Source organism: Protobothrops mucrosquamatus, unplaced genomic scaffold (assembly GCF_001527695.2).
Source record: "Protobothrops mucrosquamatus isolate PMUCROS unplaced genomic scaffold, P.Mucros_1.0 scaffold1658, whole genome shotgun sequence".
NCBI classification, from domain to species: domain Eukaryota; kingdom Metazoa; phylum Chordata; class Lepidosauria; order Squamata; family Viperidae; genus Protobothrops; species Protobothrops mucrosquamatus.
This window is the reverse complement of record NW_015387815.1, coordinates 44,785-62,595: the sequence shown is the minus strand read 5'-3', so window position 1 is coordinate 62,595 and position 17,811 is coordinate 44,785. Positions and strand designations below refer to the sequence as shown.

General features: G+C 41.2%; 1 protein-coding gene across 1 annotated transcript; it reads right to left on the bottom strand.

Annotated features, from left to right (window-relative positions):
- Positions 1-520: 520 nt before the first annotated feature.
- On the bottom strand, positions 521-17,577 carry CRB3 (crumbs cell polarity complex component 3). The gene is made up of 5 exons (XM_015822735.1): positions 17,543-17,577; positions 16,750-16,883; positions 6,017-6,190; positions 2,645-2,712; positions 521-1,418 (listed from the first exon to the last, which is right to left on the bottom strand). The coding sequence occupies exons 1-5, from the start codon at positions 17,575-17,577 to the stop codon at positions 1,215-1,217; spliced, it is 615 nt and encodes a 204-aa protein (XP_015678221.1). The 3' UTR covers positions 521-1,214.
- Positions 17,578-17,811: the final 234 nt, after the last annotated feature.

Below are 17,811 nucleotides of genomic sequence, written 5' to 3'. Positions count from 1 at the left end.
AGGAATGCTGTTATGGTTGTAAGTGCAAGGACCAGTCAAAAGTGACCTTTTTTTCTATGCTGCTGTAACTTTGAATGATCACTAAAAGACAGGCATAAGACAAGGATTACCTGTACAGAAGCCTGGATGTCTCTTTATGCCCTCATTCCAGAGTTAATTCATCACTGCATCAAAGAAACACTGCCTGCACTCTACGCCAAGGCCCAGAAAAGCGGGTAGAGAGAGTCCTCCCTCAGGCAGGAAAGCCAGCTGGGTCTTTGGGGCCAGTCGCCCTCTCTCTCTCAGCCCAGCCCACCTCCAAAGTGGTGATTGTTGAGAAAACAGGAGGCAGGGGCTTTATACACCCAGCCTTGAGTTACAGAAAATAAAAATAGGATATAAATTGAATGACCCAGAGTTTCAAAATGAGACACACGAAAGGTGTAACTTGTAACCGAAGAATAAAGAGACAGCATGTTTAATATGTGTGAGGTCTAGCAAAATTTCTAGATGGCTTGATAAGATTGAATGAGACTTTCTATGGTTTCCTTCATTTTATTGCTTGGTGTGAGTGATGTCCTCCATTTATGCATTGAGATCATTTCAGATTAAACTTTCTACCGAGCAACTGAGTTTCATTAACCCCTTCCCCACCACAGAGTTCATGAAGTGGTGCCATGTTTTTCCCTCAACAAAAAAGGGAGATTGCCTTTTATTAGAAAGTGGTATTCTTAAAAGCAGAGGACAACACACACTTAAAAAAAGCCCACACTTGAAAAGCAAAATCCCCTCCCAGAATCCACCAGTCGGGCCAAGGCAGCAGCCTTCCTATCCTTCTCCCTTCAGCCGTTCCCACTGGCTGCACAGTCAATCTTTGTCTAGGAAGAAGACGACGGACGACTTGTCCTTGAGGACAGTGAAAACAGAGGGTATCCAACCAGCACGGTCAGTTCCCACAGCATCAGGGTGGGCCTTTTCTTTCTGGGTGCAGAGAGCAGGATCCCATCTTGCATCTCTACCGGGTCTCACAGCTCCCGGGCTGCCTTCAAATCCTCTTTCTGGCATTTAGGACTTCTCTGCTGACAGCTATTCACAGCTAGCCAGCCAGCTGGAAATGCTGCCAACCATTCATACTGGGGGTCTTTTAGTTTCACAGGTCCGTTCCTCAGTCTTTTTTTTTTTTTTTTTTAGTCCAGTGTGCTAAGCACACCAAAATTGAGTTCTTTTTCCCTCTGTCAGATAAGTCGCTCTTCTGGAGGCAGCTTGAGGTTGGTCTGCGGTTCCACCCGGGTACCTGCCTGTTCCTCATTGCTGGGCCGATAGGTCCCTTCTGTCTGGCGCTTCTCCCGAATTTTGAGTCCCATGAAAACCAAAAGGCCAATTAGCAGGAGGCCTATAAAAACACACGGCACAGCTATGGCAGCTTCCAGTTCCGCCTTCTGCACAGAGGAAGAGTTGAAGAAGGAGAGCAGAGTTAGTTGCTGTTCAGCACACAAACAGAGCAGGGCAGAGCCCAACATGGAAAAGCTGCTGCCCACCCCTTGCAGTCTGTGCTGTACAAATCAGCAGTGGTAGTCCATGAGTTATGACGGCAATTGGGACTGGGATTGCTGTTGCTAAGCAATATAGTCATAAAGCATAAACCCCAGGAGTCCCGGTTAGTGTCATAACCTCTGGACCACCTGACGTTAAGGAGCACGGGAGGCAGGGGGATATTGCAGACATACTCCCTAGTGGGGTTCCTCTGGAAAAAAAGTGGAAAAAACAAACATGGTAACAGCTTGTGGTTTTTCCCTGGTGGCTTCCCCTTGACTTTGCTTGTGGGAAGTGACCAGGGAAGTTCACAAATAGTTATTACGTGACTGCAAGGAAGCTGCAATGGGCACAACTTCATGGATCCATCATAAGGATCCCTCGTTCAGTGGCGTTGTAATTTTTAACAGTCGCTGAATGAGCGGCTGTAAACTCGAGGACTCTCTAAAGAAAATGTCACTATCCAAAACCACAGCTTTGCTTATGTGCTAAGCCAGAGCACATATTTAGAAAAGATATTTGAGATCTCACACAAGCCGAGCACCTCTACTCTCCATAAAACAAACAGATTGTCATCTTTAAAGCTTAAAAGATTCAGCTGCTTTAAGAATCACATTAAAGACACACTGCTTCATTATTTGATTCACCAAACTGCCACAGCTTCTTTTCAGGCTCAGAGCCCTTATCAATTATGGTAGGATGGATGGTCACACAGACAGAAAGAGAATTTGTGCAAGATTTTCTATATTTGTTTGTTTCCAATACCAAAAGTACAGCTCAAATCCAGCCTCCCACTGCCAATGCATTCTCGTGCTTGTGTATAATATACTGAAAACAGTCAGACTTTTATAAGTACTCATGTGAGAACACAACTATCTTTCAAGATTTGTCTCTTTTAAAAAGTGGAGTACTTTGTGAGTCAATAGGCACCATCTAGTGGTGATGTTCCACATTGCCAATCTTATATTAGTATAATGATCAATCCTCGAGTCACCCAATTTTACCATATCAAACACAAACACCAGTTGTGTTCTTCTTCTCATTCACTGGAAAGAAGGGAAATTGCTCTAGGGTTACTATTCCTTTCCCTCAAGAACTATTAGTAACTAAGCTCACATTCCGAGACACCTACCGAGAGGCCTTTGGAAGAAGTGGATGGCGCCGCTGTAGACCCCGCAGTACTGTTGTCAGTGGAGGAACCTTGGAGAGACATAAAACAGCATTAGAAATACAGGAAGGGCCTCATACCTGGCTCTAATGCCATGGAAGAAATCTTGCTGATGATGTTGTACAACACTTCTCCATTACAAACTACAGCATTCCAGATAGGAGACTACTGAAGCTCTCCCTAAGTCCCTCCAGTAAAAATAAGGACACGGTCTCATAACACAGTCTATTCAAAATTGGTGTCTATTAGGAAAGTCCTTCTAATTGGGTTTGCACATCTAATTTGTCTTCAGGAATAGTTTCTGTTCTCTGGAACACAAAAAAGAATTCTGCTCCATCTTCTAGATGTTATTTCCCCCCCAAAAAATATTTGACAATTGATATCATATCACTCCAATCTTCTCTCCTCAACCCTACACATACTGTATAGTCAATTTCTTCCCTATTCTGTCATGTCTATGCCCCTCACCATCGTGGCTGCTTTTCTGGACTTTCCAGTGGCATTTTTTCTTAAAATACCATTTAACCATAAATAGGACATGGTATTGCATATGAAAGCACTGCTGAATGAAAATTAGTCTTTACTATTAGTGGTTCTGCCACTTTGCTGGATCATGGTCAGCTTGTCAACAATGTCGGCCGTTAGACTTTTCATACACATTGTTGCCACCTTACTCAGTTGCCTTTATTCTTGGACCTAAATGCAGGAGCATAAAACAGGCTTTAGATCTCCAGTCTGATTTTAAAAAACACTCTATAGAAGCATTTAAATCAGGAATAAAATTATGGAACATCATAGGGTTCAGCACAGATCTCAATGATACTCCATTCATGTCTTTCCTTCAAGTTGATTTGTAATAACACACCAGCCAAGAAATCAAATTTATCCAAGCTAATGGGATTTTTTTTTTATCCAGCCATACACAACTAAATGCAACGCCACCCAGTGACTAACCGTTATGACATAATATACCCAGGCATCTTTGTAATGTGGCAAATAGGTGGTTTTCCAACCTGTTCACCTGGATTGTTTCTTTTTTGTTTGAATAAAAACAATGAGATATAGTAGTTCTGTGTGTGAAACCGATAAATATCCATGGACAATCCAGGGTAGTAGTGCCAGAAAGAAATGGTCGTTAAGGAATAGCTTCAATCATTCACTAATTCCCAATGCTAGTTAGAGTTGGTTGTTTCAAACATTCAAGCTCACCACTAGGTCCTTAGACAATTACTACTGGGATATTGCCTGCCCTATTTATACCCAAGTTAATGTTTTGGCATTAGGGAAGCAGAAACATAGATACACCACTTCCACAGAGTTTAATTCAAATCCTGCCAACATAAATACATTTTCAGACTAATTTGGCAATCTGTGTTTTATCACAGGGCTCAACAATCTTTTCAAACTGAATACTCCATCCATGAGTTCCCTTTTTAAAATGTCCCAAATACCAGCAAGATTGTTAAACCTCACCCAGAAATGCAACATTTAGGAAATGACTCCCTTGACTACGGAATTGCTGGTGGTTTTGTTTTTAAAGAAACTTCCATTGACATGCTTTCACCTTGCTCTTGGGGCAGGTGTGGCTCATGTTTGAACAGTTTCTGCTCCCAGGCATTCCGTTTCTGCCTTGGCCTGAGCACTGTTCCAGGTATGAGAAGGTACGAGGTGGAGCCACCAGGTTTCAGCAGTCTTTCCAAGTTTCAGAGAATCCACGCCCAGATGATAGGAGGGCACTAACGATTTAGCCAGATCTCATTCCCTGGCCTGAAGGAGTCTGAGCTATACCCTGAAACTGTTTTGCAATTTGTAGGTGAGATCTAGCCAAGAGCCAAAGAATTCAGAGATTCAGAATTCAGAATTCAGCCACAGAGGAAAGAAAAGGATTCTGCTTTTAGTTGATCTATTATTTTAATGTCTCACTATATTTGAATGAGCAGAAATTTTAAGGCTACCGGCTTTCTCAGACTGCAGAGAAATCAAAACTACAAGAACAAGGTGCATACATAATTGTGATCTCTCTGAACACAAACTAATTTGCCCCTCCGCTCTACCAAAATGGAAGTCAAATATGTATTTATAACTGTTTGGCAAATCGTGACACTTCAAATTTAATAGATTGTGTCCATAATGTTGCATAATTTATTTATTACAACTATTTCTAAGCTACCTTTATGGACTAAAGTCCCCTAAGGTAGCTTGTGCAACAGAATAACAATAAAGTTGAAATGTTTGTATTCAAACTCTTCCAAGTTTTAAAATCCAGTTCAGAACGAAGGCTATGCAAAACAATCAAACGTTCAAGGGTTAAATTGAATTCAGCTTAATTAAATTTAAATAAATGGAGCTTTCTCAAAATAAACAATGAAAGCAGGTGTTCCTGGTCCTACACTAAAGCTTGCAATCTAACAGGGCCTCGCGGCAGCCATTCTCTATATGGCTACACCCATGCCTGCTGGGATTGCATCCAGTGTTTCTCAACCTTGACAATTTTAAGGCATGTGGACTTCAACTCCCAGAATTCCACAGCCAGCAAAATCCACATGCCTTAAAATTGTCAAGGTTGAGAAACACTGATCCAGACTCTGCTGGATTTTCAGAAAGCTTGAAGACTTGGCTTTGTTCAGCAGTCCTTGGGGCAAAGTGATTTCTGGCTCCATATTTAATTTGATAACTGAATATTTTAATTGGTTTATTATTTATGCTGTTTTCTCCCAACATGGTATTTAATGGTACAGTATCTGGTTTATTATTGATTTTTTTTTTCAGTTTTTCCCCCCTCAAATGTTTTCATTAATTTATTGCCTATTCCCTTAGATTTGCTTTAGCATTTGAGGGGGTTTGTAAGTAGAACAAATCAAATAAAAATAAGTATATAATGATACCTTACATGGAGCACTGTTTAACTATGACATTGCACTCTTGCTAAATACTGTATGGTCTAAGATATCAAAATAAAGCCAATCAATGAAAGCCAATCATACTTCAACAGGAGATAGAATTCCTAGAATTTGTAGTATAAGCTGGATATTTACTGTCCAAACTGTTGCAGATGCAGACTTTCAATGTTTCGGGAGGGAGGGGAGGAGTAATTTAGAGAAGACATTCTGACTGTTGGACACAATCCACTCTTTGAGGCAATCATTTAGCAGACAGGCAACTGTACAAACCACCAGCCAGCAGAGATGCCAAATTCCCTCCCCAAATTCTAGCCAGCCCTTTCTTCTTTCCTTTATGGCAGCAAAGGTAGCTCACCCACCCTGACCCCATGCAGGATGCAAAAGGGACTGGAGAGACACTGTCAGAAGGAGTGCAAGTTGTCCAGCCATTGCCCACCTCTCCAGCCAGGAGAGGGACAGGATGAGGGGAGGAAGTCCCCACTGCCGCAGGAGAAAGGCTGCTGGCACCAACTTCTGCCTGTACTGCAGCGACTTCCCAAAGGTAGTTCTTCAAGTAGTTCTTCTGCTGCAAGAAAGTCCTGGGAGAGAGAGACACCAGGCTTGTTTGCCCCTGGAAAAGAAAGAGACAAAGTGAATGATACCCAAATATTTAGGCAACTGCTAGATTTGAATCTGGGCCTCCCACAATCTTAGTACAACTCAGAAATTGTCTGGAATCATCAGAAGATATTTCTTCCATTGAACAAATGGTCTGAATGAACACACATTAGGGATCTGGAACAGGAATGCAACTGGCTTGCTGCATTTTTTGGTATAGCCACAGAACATTCTGCTCTCCACCAACATGGCAATTCTGATAATTTTTTCACCCCACATCCACACACAAAAATGGGACAATAGATCAGTCATTCTGTCCTGCAACGTAATATAATCCTCCATAAATGTATGTTGCTCCATAAATTGTTATTCATAAATTTGTTCCTGGGAGACATTGCCTGCATTTAATTTCTCACAACTATCTTTTGAAGTATTTTAAAGCATACCCTTATAGAAACATGAAGCATAGTTTGCAAAGTGCTAAGTGACAAGCAGCATTCAAGCACATATGCAAGAAAGTCAGAATACTCTGTTGCTTCTTGTTGATAGAGCACACTTCTTTTAGCCATTATAGCTTAGAATGATTCTTGATGGCACCAGTGGTAACCCATGGATTGTTTAAGTAAGTAAGCCAGAGTTTGATACCATTGTTTATTAGCTTATTTATTACAACTGTGGCTTAACAAGATCTCTGGATTTGGTTTATAGTTTACTGGATTACTACTGGATTATTTTAGAGCTCTGCCTAAACGATTTTCTGAATCGTTTATATGCAGGCAAGGACACCTAAAATGGGAGCAAGAATAAACCAGTAATTTGACTAATCATGCAGATTATCTGTGATCGCTGGAAGTAAAAAATGCTTTGGTGACACATAATTAATCAATTGGCTAAACAAGCTAATACAGTATTACTTTTTTCATTTACAAGGCTGATTCTGTCTCATTTCCCATTCAACAGATTATAGTAAAAAAAATGATTTAAATATGGACAGCATAAACCTGAAAACAGCAATATAAAGTCTTATTCTGATGTTGCAATTTGAGACATGCGTTAGCAGTGCCCCAAACTCCTACATGATTAATATTGTTGGAAAAAGAGTTGGAGGTTCCCAAACAACTATTAATTTTTATGTATAACTGAAAAATAGCACTTAGATAGATATAAGGTTAGATAGATATAACCTACAGGTAATTTAGAACAAAGAGCTGCAATATCTTGTTTTAATAAAGCAACCCTATCTTGCAATCTTAAAATGTAATTAACACAACCAAAGATTTTTTCTGAAGAATATTAGATGCACCACACAATACAGGTAGTCCTTGACCTAGGACCACAACTGAGCCCAAAATTTCTGTTCCTAAGCAAGATAATTGTTAAAGTGCTGCATTTTACAACCTTTCCTGCCACAGTTCTTAAGTGAATCCCTGCAGTTGTTAAGTTAGTAATGTGGTTGTTCAGTGGCTTCCCCCATTGACTTTGCTCATCAGAAGGTTGCAAAAGATGATTATATGATCCCAGGACACTGAAACTGTCATAAATATGAACCAGTTGCCAAGCGGCCGGATTTTGATTATGTGACCATGGGGATGCTACATCTGTCATAAGTGTGAAAAATGGTCATAAATCGCTTTTTTCAGTGCCGTTGTAACTTCAAATAGTCATTAAACAAATGGTTATAAATTGAGGACTACTTGTATGTTGTATAGATTGGGTTTCTATATATCAGAAATATAATATTTTGGAAGAGACACAACTCACACATTTTGCCCTTGTTTTCTTGTGCCGTTATTTTGGTTTAATATTCACTAAGTTTCTGAGAAAACAAACGTTAAAGATGTGAATGTGAAGTTAAATCACATTTGAAAAATCAATTATGGAGATTTAGCTTTCCTATACAGGGGATACAACTAAACATATTGTTTTATTCTTTCACACTTGACATAAATCTCTGGATGGAATATGAACTAGACTGAGGTCAGTCATTCAATTGTTCTTTATCTGATTGAATTTCAATTTGTTTAAGAATTGAGCTTTTCATTTTATATTTAGGTATTCTAACAGTTTTTTCTCTTATTAGTTTATTTTTATTTATGTTTTTTCTATGTTGTTGTATGGTGTTTTCCCCCCTTTTATATGTTAAATCATTAATACATTTGAAAAATCAAATAATTTGTTATTTTAAAAAAATGGAAAACTACAAAATCAAAAGAGATTTGATGAAAAATCCCATTCAGATGAAAGTACTGTTTCAGTATTTCATGTGAGGCAAACTGTGCTGCCTGAAGAGACCAGAAGACTGCAAAGGAATATAATCCTTCCACACATCCCACCATTCTATCAGAACTTATCCTTCCATCCCTCTACCATCCACTCTCAATTGTCACTACCTATCCTCCCATTCCCCTCTCTCCCGTCATCAGAACTGATAAAGCTTTTTGGATGAGAAGCGAAACATTTTCTTCTTCTTCCTCAAACAACAAAAAAAAAAACAGCCCAGAAAAAAAAATACCTTTGAGGCAACTATGACCCAAATGACTGAGAATCTCCCCAGACATCCTTGCTTGTTGCTGTCCCCACAAAAAATTACATACGTTCCACTGAGATGGAAATACTTCAACATTTATTACTTATATTTGGTTAGTTAGGGCTATTAAGTCAGGCCCAACCCTGGTGATTATATGGGCAAACATCCTCTGCAATTCTTCCAAGGACATCCCAATTATCTCCCTGATCCCATCCATCCATTACATTTGCTGCCTTCTCCTTCCATATCCCTGAACTTTGCGACAAGGAGAGATGTTTTTCTTAGTCTATCATTCCCCCAAATTGCATGCCCTAATTATTGTTTGTTGAGTAACAACTCAAGGAAACAGTCAGGACCAATTTTACCTTTCCTGCCATCCATGGCAGTCTTAGCAAATGATCTCGAATCTGTAACTCAGTACTTCCATTCACTCACTCTTTCTCAATACCCAACTACATCAGGTTTTCAAAATCCACCCATCACTGACTTTTTTTTTTGCTGCTTTCCCTCTCCCCTCTCCTGATGCATATAAAAAAGTAATCTTAATGCACATTTCAATCCCCCTCTGGGCAGAAAAAAGGAAGGTGCCTGGAGCGATCACTGGAAATGAGCCATACTGCCATCTGGGCCAAAAAAAAGCAGACAGGCCAGGGTGCTCAAGGGACCAGGGTTACATTCTTATACAGGTTCATCTAGAAATTGTTCCACTGAAATCTATGAGTACAGGTAAGTTCTCAACTTACAACTATTTGTTTAGTGATCGTTGGAAGTTACAGGAGAAAAAAGATATGATTGTTTTTCACACTTACAACCAGTGCAGCATCCCTGAGGTCACATGATCAAAGTTTGGCAACTGGCATGTATTTATGACAGTGTCAGTGTCCTGGGGGCATGTGATCACCTTTTGTGACCTTTTGACAAACAAACTCAATGAAGAAGCCAGATTGACTTACTAACTTAACAACTGCAGTGATTCCCTTAACAACTGTGGCAAGAAAGGTCATAAGATGGGGCAAAATTCACTTAACAATGGTCTTGCTCAGGAACAGAAATTTTGGGCTCAATTGTGATTGCAAGTCAAAAGCTACCTGTAACACGAGTGAGGTATAGGATGGAGCTATATGTAATAAGCATATCACAAAGGATGGAAGCCTGAGTGCCGTAGTTCTACACCAGAAAGTCCCAATTGAAAATTCAACTCCAGCATGAATTTATTAAGGGGACTTTAAGGAAGATACCCATTAACTCACAAACTGTACCGCTAGTCCTCAACTTATGAACACAGTTGGGACCAGAATTTCTGTTGCTAAACAAGTGAGTTGCGCCCGATTTTATGACTTTTTTTGCCATTGTTTTTAAGCGAATCACTGCAATGGTTAAGTAACTCTTTTGATCCTTAAGCAAATCTGGCTTCTCCCCTTGACATTGCTTGTCAGAAACCAGCTGGGAGGTTCACAAATGGCAATCGCATGACATGGCATGCTGCCCAACCGTCATAAATACATGTTGTCAAGCAACTAAATTTGAGCACATGACCATGGGGAAACTGCAAGTGTGGGGACCACGGTTGTAACCTTGAAAGATTGCTAAACAAATGGTGCAAATTAAGAACTACATATAAATTATAACAGTATTGCCCTACCTTGCAATATGTCCTCAGAATGGAATGAAGGGAGATGTAAAGACTAAGCATTAAGATTTAACATGGGTAAATCATTTTTACTTTGAGGGCATAAGGAATAAGTCAGGAAAATTAAGTTTTACCATATAAATAGGGCTGGGCTCTTATTTTCGTAGCAACAATATCTCTCCACCAAACACCTAACCTTTTTACTCCCAATGTCAGCAGTGCAACTGGAGAGTGCTGAAGGGCTAGATGACCCTGCTAGATGCTCACCCCTATTTTAAATTATGTTCCTTAGAGAAGCAGCCCAGTGGAAGCTGGACTGAGACCCAGAAGAAGAACAGTCCAAGGGCTTTGAGCAAGTTATGTTTTGATTCACATCACTCAGCAAGGATGGATAAAACCAAACAAATACACAGCAATGAGTGTTCCCCAGCCGGACTAGTCAATAATTTACATGTAGGTCATAACCAGCATGCCCCCTCGGACTGATAAAGGGAATTGCGGAGGACACTGATTCAGGAACAGGAGGAAGGAGGAGCATTAGGTATGTTCAACTACCTTGAGTTACTTATAAAGTAATAAAGAGGGGATAAAAATCTAATAAATGAATAAATTTAGTGAGATCTTTCCTCAAACCTTCAGGATAAGGTGGGAATAAAGAGTTATTTTGTATTCACAGGAAGCCAATTCGCCAAAAGGTAAATTAATTAACATTTCAAAAGAAGAGTGCCCAGTAGATGTTGTTCACTCATCTGTACTACAACATCAAGGACTTTGTCAAAGTGGGGTGGTGGTGGAGAGAAATTGAGTTTTGCTTTTGCTCTGTTGATATACCAACATAATAGGAAGGGGGGAGGGCTCCAGAAATTGGATATCCAGCCAACAATAGGAAAGCCTAGCTGCTCATATATAGTATTTACAAATCAATCTTTAAACAAAACTCATTGCTATTTTTTCTCTCCCAGTTTTACACTTCTTAATTATTTTAACCCACCGCAACGATTTCAAATCTTTATAGTTGGATATTTACGTTAAGTTTTTCTTTCTTTTCTAAAAAACAGAACAGACTGTTTCCCAATTAGCCAGGTCCATGCATGATTTCTTCACTCCAGGAACCCCGTCAACTGCCTGCCAGACTGTCAGGAGAGAACATACCCTCAAGTTTCTAGTTCAATGGGAGTGCACATCAGCAATTGCTTCATTTCCTGGGCGGAAAGCAAAACCGGATTGCTTAATAATCAGCACACCAGAGGAATTTATTTACTGAGTCGGATCACACATCCACCTCATCTGGCAGTCTGCCAGCAATCACCCCACAAGATGCTCTGGAAAAGTTCCCAAGCAAGACAAGCCGTGAAGCAAACAAAAGGCTGTGGCTAATAGCCACCAATGAATACACCACTAGCCATCTCTGAAAGCGTTACCATGTCCTATGGCAGTGACTTTCATTGCTTAATGCACAGTAGCAGGGACCTAAAGAGCTACTTTAGGCCTGCCCAAAGAAATACTATATTGTTCCCTCAGCACAGCTTTCAGATTTACCTCCACTTTGCCCTTTGAACACTCATGCATGCACGCATGCACACATATACACACCCTTTCATGGGAAGAGAAATGTAACTTGATCACCCTGAAAGGATCCAAATTAATCTGACCTTAAACTTGTAAACCAAGGATTACTCCAGATGCAAGTTGTATTAACAGTTCTGGATATATTCTAATCTAATGTAACATGTAGATAAAGCATTTACATCTTAGCCTATGTTCCTTGTGCATAAAAGTGTGCATGTGATATTGATAGTGGTTTCACCTTCTATGAATACTAACTTTAAAGCAGCCTCTGCACAGTGCATTAAAAGCTTTGCTCGCCTCACTTTATGAATAGGTAAAAGTGGATATAATTTGAGGACATGTTTATTGAAAAACTTTCACAGGCAAAAGGAATGGCATAAGAAAGCTTGCCCAATTACCAAAAGGGCAGCTATGTTCAATAGCCCTTTGCCATAAGGAAAGCTTGCAAGGCTGCCCATTATCTTCTGCTCCAGTGCTTGCTCAGGACACCAGGAACCAACAACCATTTGCTCTGATCAGGTTCATGGGCAGGCTTCCAATAAACACTGGGCTTCATGAATCCAAGGTCCCAGCATTTCAGAGAAACAGCCACCTTGATAAAAAAAACGGCTGCTGGGAAGCATGTCAAGACCACTTTGTCCTGGACAATCTTTATGAAAATTACTTGTTCCCCACTGCAATTAGCAGGGAGGGGAGAAACAGCACCTAAATCAGGCTGCAATCATCCAGGCTCATTATAGCTTAAAACAATTTGTGAAGAGCTCAACCAGTAAGTAATTTAAGGTAGCCATTCACAAAGAATACAATACAATACAATACAATACAATACAATACTTCTATGGCAAAAGGATTGAGCTAAGGTTCTACAGCAATTATATCACTGGAAGCCTGAGCCAAAACACATTGCTAGAAATCAAATTACATTGCATATTGCTGATCATATTACCTCTCAGGTTGGTTTAACTCGGGTTTATTGAATAAAGTGTAATCACTTGGGTTCATGGAACATGCTGGATTGAAACCAAATTACATTATGCTTTCCTGTAATGTGTGAATTGAGCCTAAAAATCATAATCAGTTCCTCCAAGAATAATTTGTAATTAGTGATCCATAATTTGCATCCATAAACCTATTTTACAGTACTTCTCACTTTACATATCAGTATCACCCCCAGCCAGTAAGAATATGCCTACTGTAAATGGTTACTTCTAATATCTATAAATATTTCTTTCATTAAAAAATGAATATTTTAGTGTCAACAAGTTATTTTGTTCCTTGCACTTTAACAAATTATCCATCTAGCTCTTGAAATAATTACATCCTTATTTTCATAAAACTCCCAATGATTTACTTAGGAAGGACTCACCTTGGGCCTTAACTCATGCTGACATCTGGCTAGCAAGGAAAAACTCCTTTACATGAGTGGATCTCAAAAGATAGTAAATGTACCACTTTTAGCTTGGCTCCTGTGGGAAATGTGGGAACCAAGGAACCAAGCTAAATCCCTGACACTTTAAGTAAGTCCTTAGTGACAGCCACCAATAAAATAAAAGGTGTGTTTTGTTTCTACCAAGATGAATCTAGATTCTATGAATAATTGATAATCCAAGTATATTTTATACAGACAGTTCTCAACTTACAATCTTTCATTTAGTGACTGTTCGAAGTTACAACTGCACTGAAAAAAGTGACTTATGATCATTTTTCACACTTACGATCATTGCAGCATCCCCATGGTCATGAGATCAAAATTAGGGCACTTGGCAGCCATATTTATAAGGGTTCCAATGTTCCAGTGTCATGTGATTGTCTTTTGCAACCTTCTGACAAGCAAAGTCAATGGGGAATCCAGATTCACTTAACAATTGTGTTACTAAGTGAGCTGTAGAAAGCTTGTAAAATGGGGTGGAACTCACTTGACAAGTAGCAGAGTTTGGACTCAATTGTGGTCGTAAGTCAAGAACTACCTGCATCCTAAAAGGTTGAAAAGCACTGCCTTAGATTACAGTGGTTTCTTGGAGTAGATGCAGGAACTAATTTCTGTGTATTTCCACACAGAAAGTCTGCAGTTGCGAATGTCTCTTGACTCAGAGGGTTTTTTATTTCCCTCTTCTTCCTTCTGACACCATATTCTAATGCTGGAAGCCCAGAGCAAAAAGTCAGCTGTGAGACAGACTCATTCCCATGATCTTTAGGAAGCTTTCATGAGTCACTGGTCAAAAGGTGGCACCAATTCTCTTACACTGAGACAAGTTGATTTCATGCCGCTGGAATCACAGTGTGGAACTAAGCTCCCTTAGGAAGAAATAAGCCCCAAGTCAGCCAACCACTTTTTATCTTCATGTCCTGTGTGAACCTATCCATGGACGTTAGCCTACAGTTCAGAGTACTGTCTGTATTCTGCCAGTGAGTCTCTCCTGTTACCTTTGAACTTCTTTTTCTAAGACAAGCACTACAGGGACTAACCACAGAGTAACTTATACTGGGACTGCTTACACCAAGTGTTATCTTTAATACCAGTTTCAGCAGCTTTTGACTGTGCGTTAGACAGAACCTAGAGATATCCCTAATCATTTCCACTTTGTTCCGAATTGATCTACCTTCTCTAACAACAACCAAGTTCTGAGAATCTGAACCTTATTATTTCAGAGGTATATTCAAGTTAATTTTACTACTTCAAGGCATGAAAGAGAGAAAAATGGACTTTTATTGTGTTCTTTTTGTTATCACAGTTCCTGCACTTTTCGCATTTTCAAAAAGAGCAAGATTGATCAGGAAATACTTATGTTTGCTGAGCAGGTAATCATGTCATCAGATCTCTGCTCAGAAGTCTAGTGGGGAAAGGAACTTGGGCCATCCTAGATTTCAGATAGGGCAGTTTTCAGATGAAGCAATGTCCAAGCAAAAGTTCCACCCTTATAAAACACAGTGTGAAGCTGCCAATTCTTTTATGGTTGTGTGGTATGAGTAAATCTTCCCTATCCTCTTCCTCTTCCTTTTGATTTGCATCACTGAAAAGTTTCAAGCCTGGTCAAGTCATATGAAGGCCCTACCCATCAGCACACATATAACCACAATGATTTCAAATCTTGGCAATCCATCTGTATTCTAAACAGTTACAGGTAAGCAAAGGGCGAGATTAATTCACTTACGCTCTATTTTGGTAAGTCTCAACAAGCATCAGAAATCTAATTCACATATAATCCTAAACCTCAAACTATGGTTTACAATCACATGGTTGACTCCATGCATCACAATAAGCCTAAATCAAAACACATTATGGATTTGAGCAGCAATGTTCAAGGTCAAATAAATTAACATTTCTCAGTTTTAATTTCTAATACTGTAAATATCTATTGATAAAATTCTCATAAACCAAAGTTCTTCGGAATCCATAATTATTTTAAAAATATAAAGAGAGCCCGAGATCAACATGTTTGAGAACCACTAGCTTAGAGCATTGTGTGAATCCATCCAGAGAGAACAAGCACACAGCTTTCCAACTTATTTTTTTTTAAAAAAAATCTGATCTGATGCTTACTTCAGTGCAGCTGAAAGTTTAACACAGACAATTCTGGCAGGCCAGTGTCTGCAATTTCTATGAACATTATCTTCTCACCCTTTCCTACAACTAAATTTCACAGAATTCTGACCAACTTTCCTGGCAAGGCAAGAAAAGTCACTTTTCCCCTCTGCAGAAAACAGTTCTCCAGAGTGTTCTCCAGATGCAAAGGGAGCCAAGGCCTCAGTACTTTGAGAAACTGCAAAGGAGTTACCCCTGCTCATATTCCACCTCCTATCTGTGCCAATGACACTGCTTTTATTTATTCAAAAATCTTGTCCTCTGCACAGTCTAGACAAAGAGAGGTGAGCAGAAAAGTAACCCACAGTCTAGTGGGCTGTGGGGGGGAGATGGTTTAGAAACAATGAGGCTGGAAATTACAAATAGAAAGTGGAGTTAAGAGTACATCTCTACACTATGTACATGTAAGAACAGAACTGTAAAATGTATTGTGCGGATCAAGGGAATTCCAGCCTTTTTTCTTCTAAGAAGCCAGGGCAACGTGAAACACACAGGGAGAGAGATTCGCTGCATCTTCTAAATCGCAAAAGCCCATAAATTTCTCATCCCCCGCTTTACAAGATTTGGCTCAACTCTCAATTCCGTTCCTAGCGGAAGACAAGATCTCCCTCTACTCGGTTTCCCAGGTTGGAGTGCGAGAAAATTCAAGCAGGTTACTCAATGGTTAACCCGGCCGCTTAGGAAGCACAACCCAGCGAAAAGTCGCTCAAACAGCGAGCAGCACCAACGAACTGCTCGTGGCCTCGGCCCGATCGGGTGTCCCCCCCCCCCGATGCCCCCAGAAGTTTCCCTTCCCAGCAGAAGTTAAGGTCGGGAGGGCGCACCAAAAGCCCACCGCAAGTTCAAAGGAGCCGTTTTCCCTTAGCATTTCGGGCACCTGCTTCGCCCGCCCTTTCCCGGGAAACAGCTGGAAGTTGTAGGGGAGAACCGCCAAAGTGGGCTCCGCGGCCGGGCTCGGAAGGTCCAGGCAGCGCGCGCCAACCGCTCTCGCTCGAAGGGAAAACCCGCACAAGCCCCGGCTTAATAACGGGACACCCTCCTCCCCCCCCGCCGCCCGGTCAGCCCGGCCAAAAACAAGCAAGCGAAAACAAAACACCCCACCCTCGGTTTCCGAGGATCGGGAAGGAGAAGCAGGCTTGCCTTCCTTCTCCCGGGCAGCGCTCCAAGCCTTCGCCTGCGCTGGCGGGGATGCCAAAGTCCGCAAGCCCCGAAGAGGAAACCTCTCCCTTCCCCCTCCCCACCGCCCTCCCCGCCTTTCTTTACCTGCTCCGCGCTGTCGGCCAAGCACCTTCGCTCTGACCCAGCAGTCGCTCTCCCGCGACGACGACAGCGCCGCCGCCGCCTCCTCCCCTCCGAGGCACGTGATCCCAAAGCAGCAGGTACTTCCCGTCCCGTACCTGAGCCAGGTAAGGCGCCCCCTCCCGCTTACCTGGCTGCTCTGCGAATCAGAAGAAAGCAGCGCGGCCCGGCGGGATCGGTTCCCCCGACTTCCCTTTTCTCGGCTTCTTCCAGAGCGCGTCTGCCTTTCTCCCCCCCCCCTCCGATGCCTGCCTTAATTCCGAGTTTGCTTTGTCGCCCATTCGACGCAGTTGGCTTCCGCATAATATTGTTAAGCACATTACTTTACGGAACAGTAAATCAAAGGATGGAGATGTGCCCCGAGGAGACTGCCATCTAAGTGCCAGCCCGGAGTATCACATCAAAATAATCACAATTGTCACTTGGTTTCTCTTTCCTTGCTGCTGTGCTTGGCGCCCTTTCCTAAGAGTAAATGTCACAGAACGGAGGGAAATCAAACAAAACAAACTTAATCTGACGCCTTAACATAGTACAAGGCAGCACCCAATCTCGGGTCTGATCAGCATTTTAATAGAAGACCATCAAACCATACAAGGACTGCTGTAGGCTAATGCTGAATGAACAAAAATCCCAGAATGCAATGGCACTTGCGGAAACCACTTCCCTTTTGTTGCCAAAAAAACTGCTGTACGTGGAGAGTCAGGGTTGACTTGGAAGACGCCTTTATCTTAATCTGTCACTGGCTCATGTTGCTCACCTGTTGAATTTCTCCCTTGTGGAAGCATTCTGCATCTTCACTGAGCAAAGGAAAGTGTTAATCTGATGCACCCACAGTGTGTGTGTGTGTCTGTGTGCCTTTGACTTCTGTCTTTGGCGCTATCTAACAAAATGAAATTCAATTGTGAAAAAAGTAAGGTTCTACATTTAGGCAAGAAATACTAAATGCACAGGTACTGTATAGGTGGTACCTCGCTCAATAGTAATTAACTCTGAGAGGGATCTTGGACAATATGAGCCTGCAGTGTG

Bases quoted from the DNA above. Each gene is read 5' to 3' on its own strand.
- CRB3 (XM_015822735.1), bottom strand. From the start codon at position 17,577: ATGCAGAATGCTTCCACAAGGGAGAAATTCAACAG. The intron at 16,884-17,542 runs GTGAGCAACATG...TACCTGGCTCAG, and splicing joins ACAAGGGAGAAATTCAACAG to GTACGGGACGGGAAGTACCT. The intron at 1,419-2,644 runs GTAGGTGTCTCG...TCCTCTGTGCAG, and splicing joins CTTCTTCCAAAGGCCTCTCG to AAGGCGGAACTGGAAGCTGC.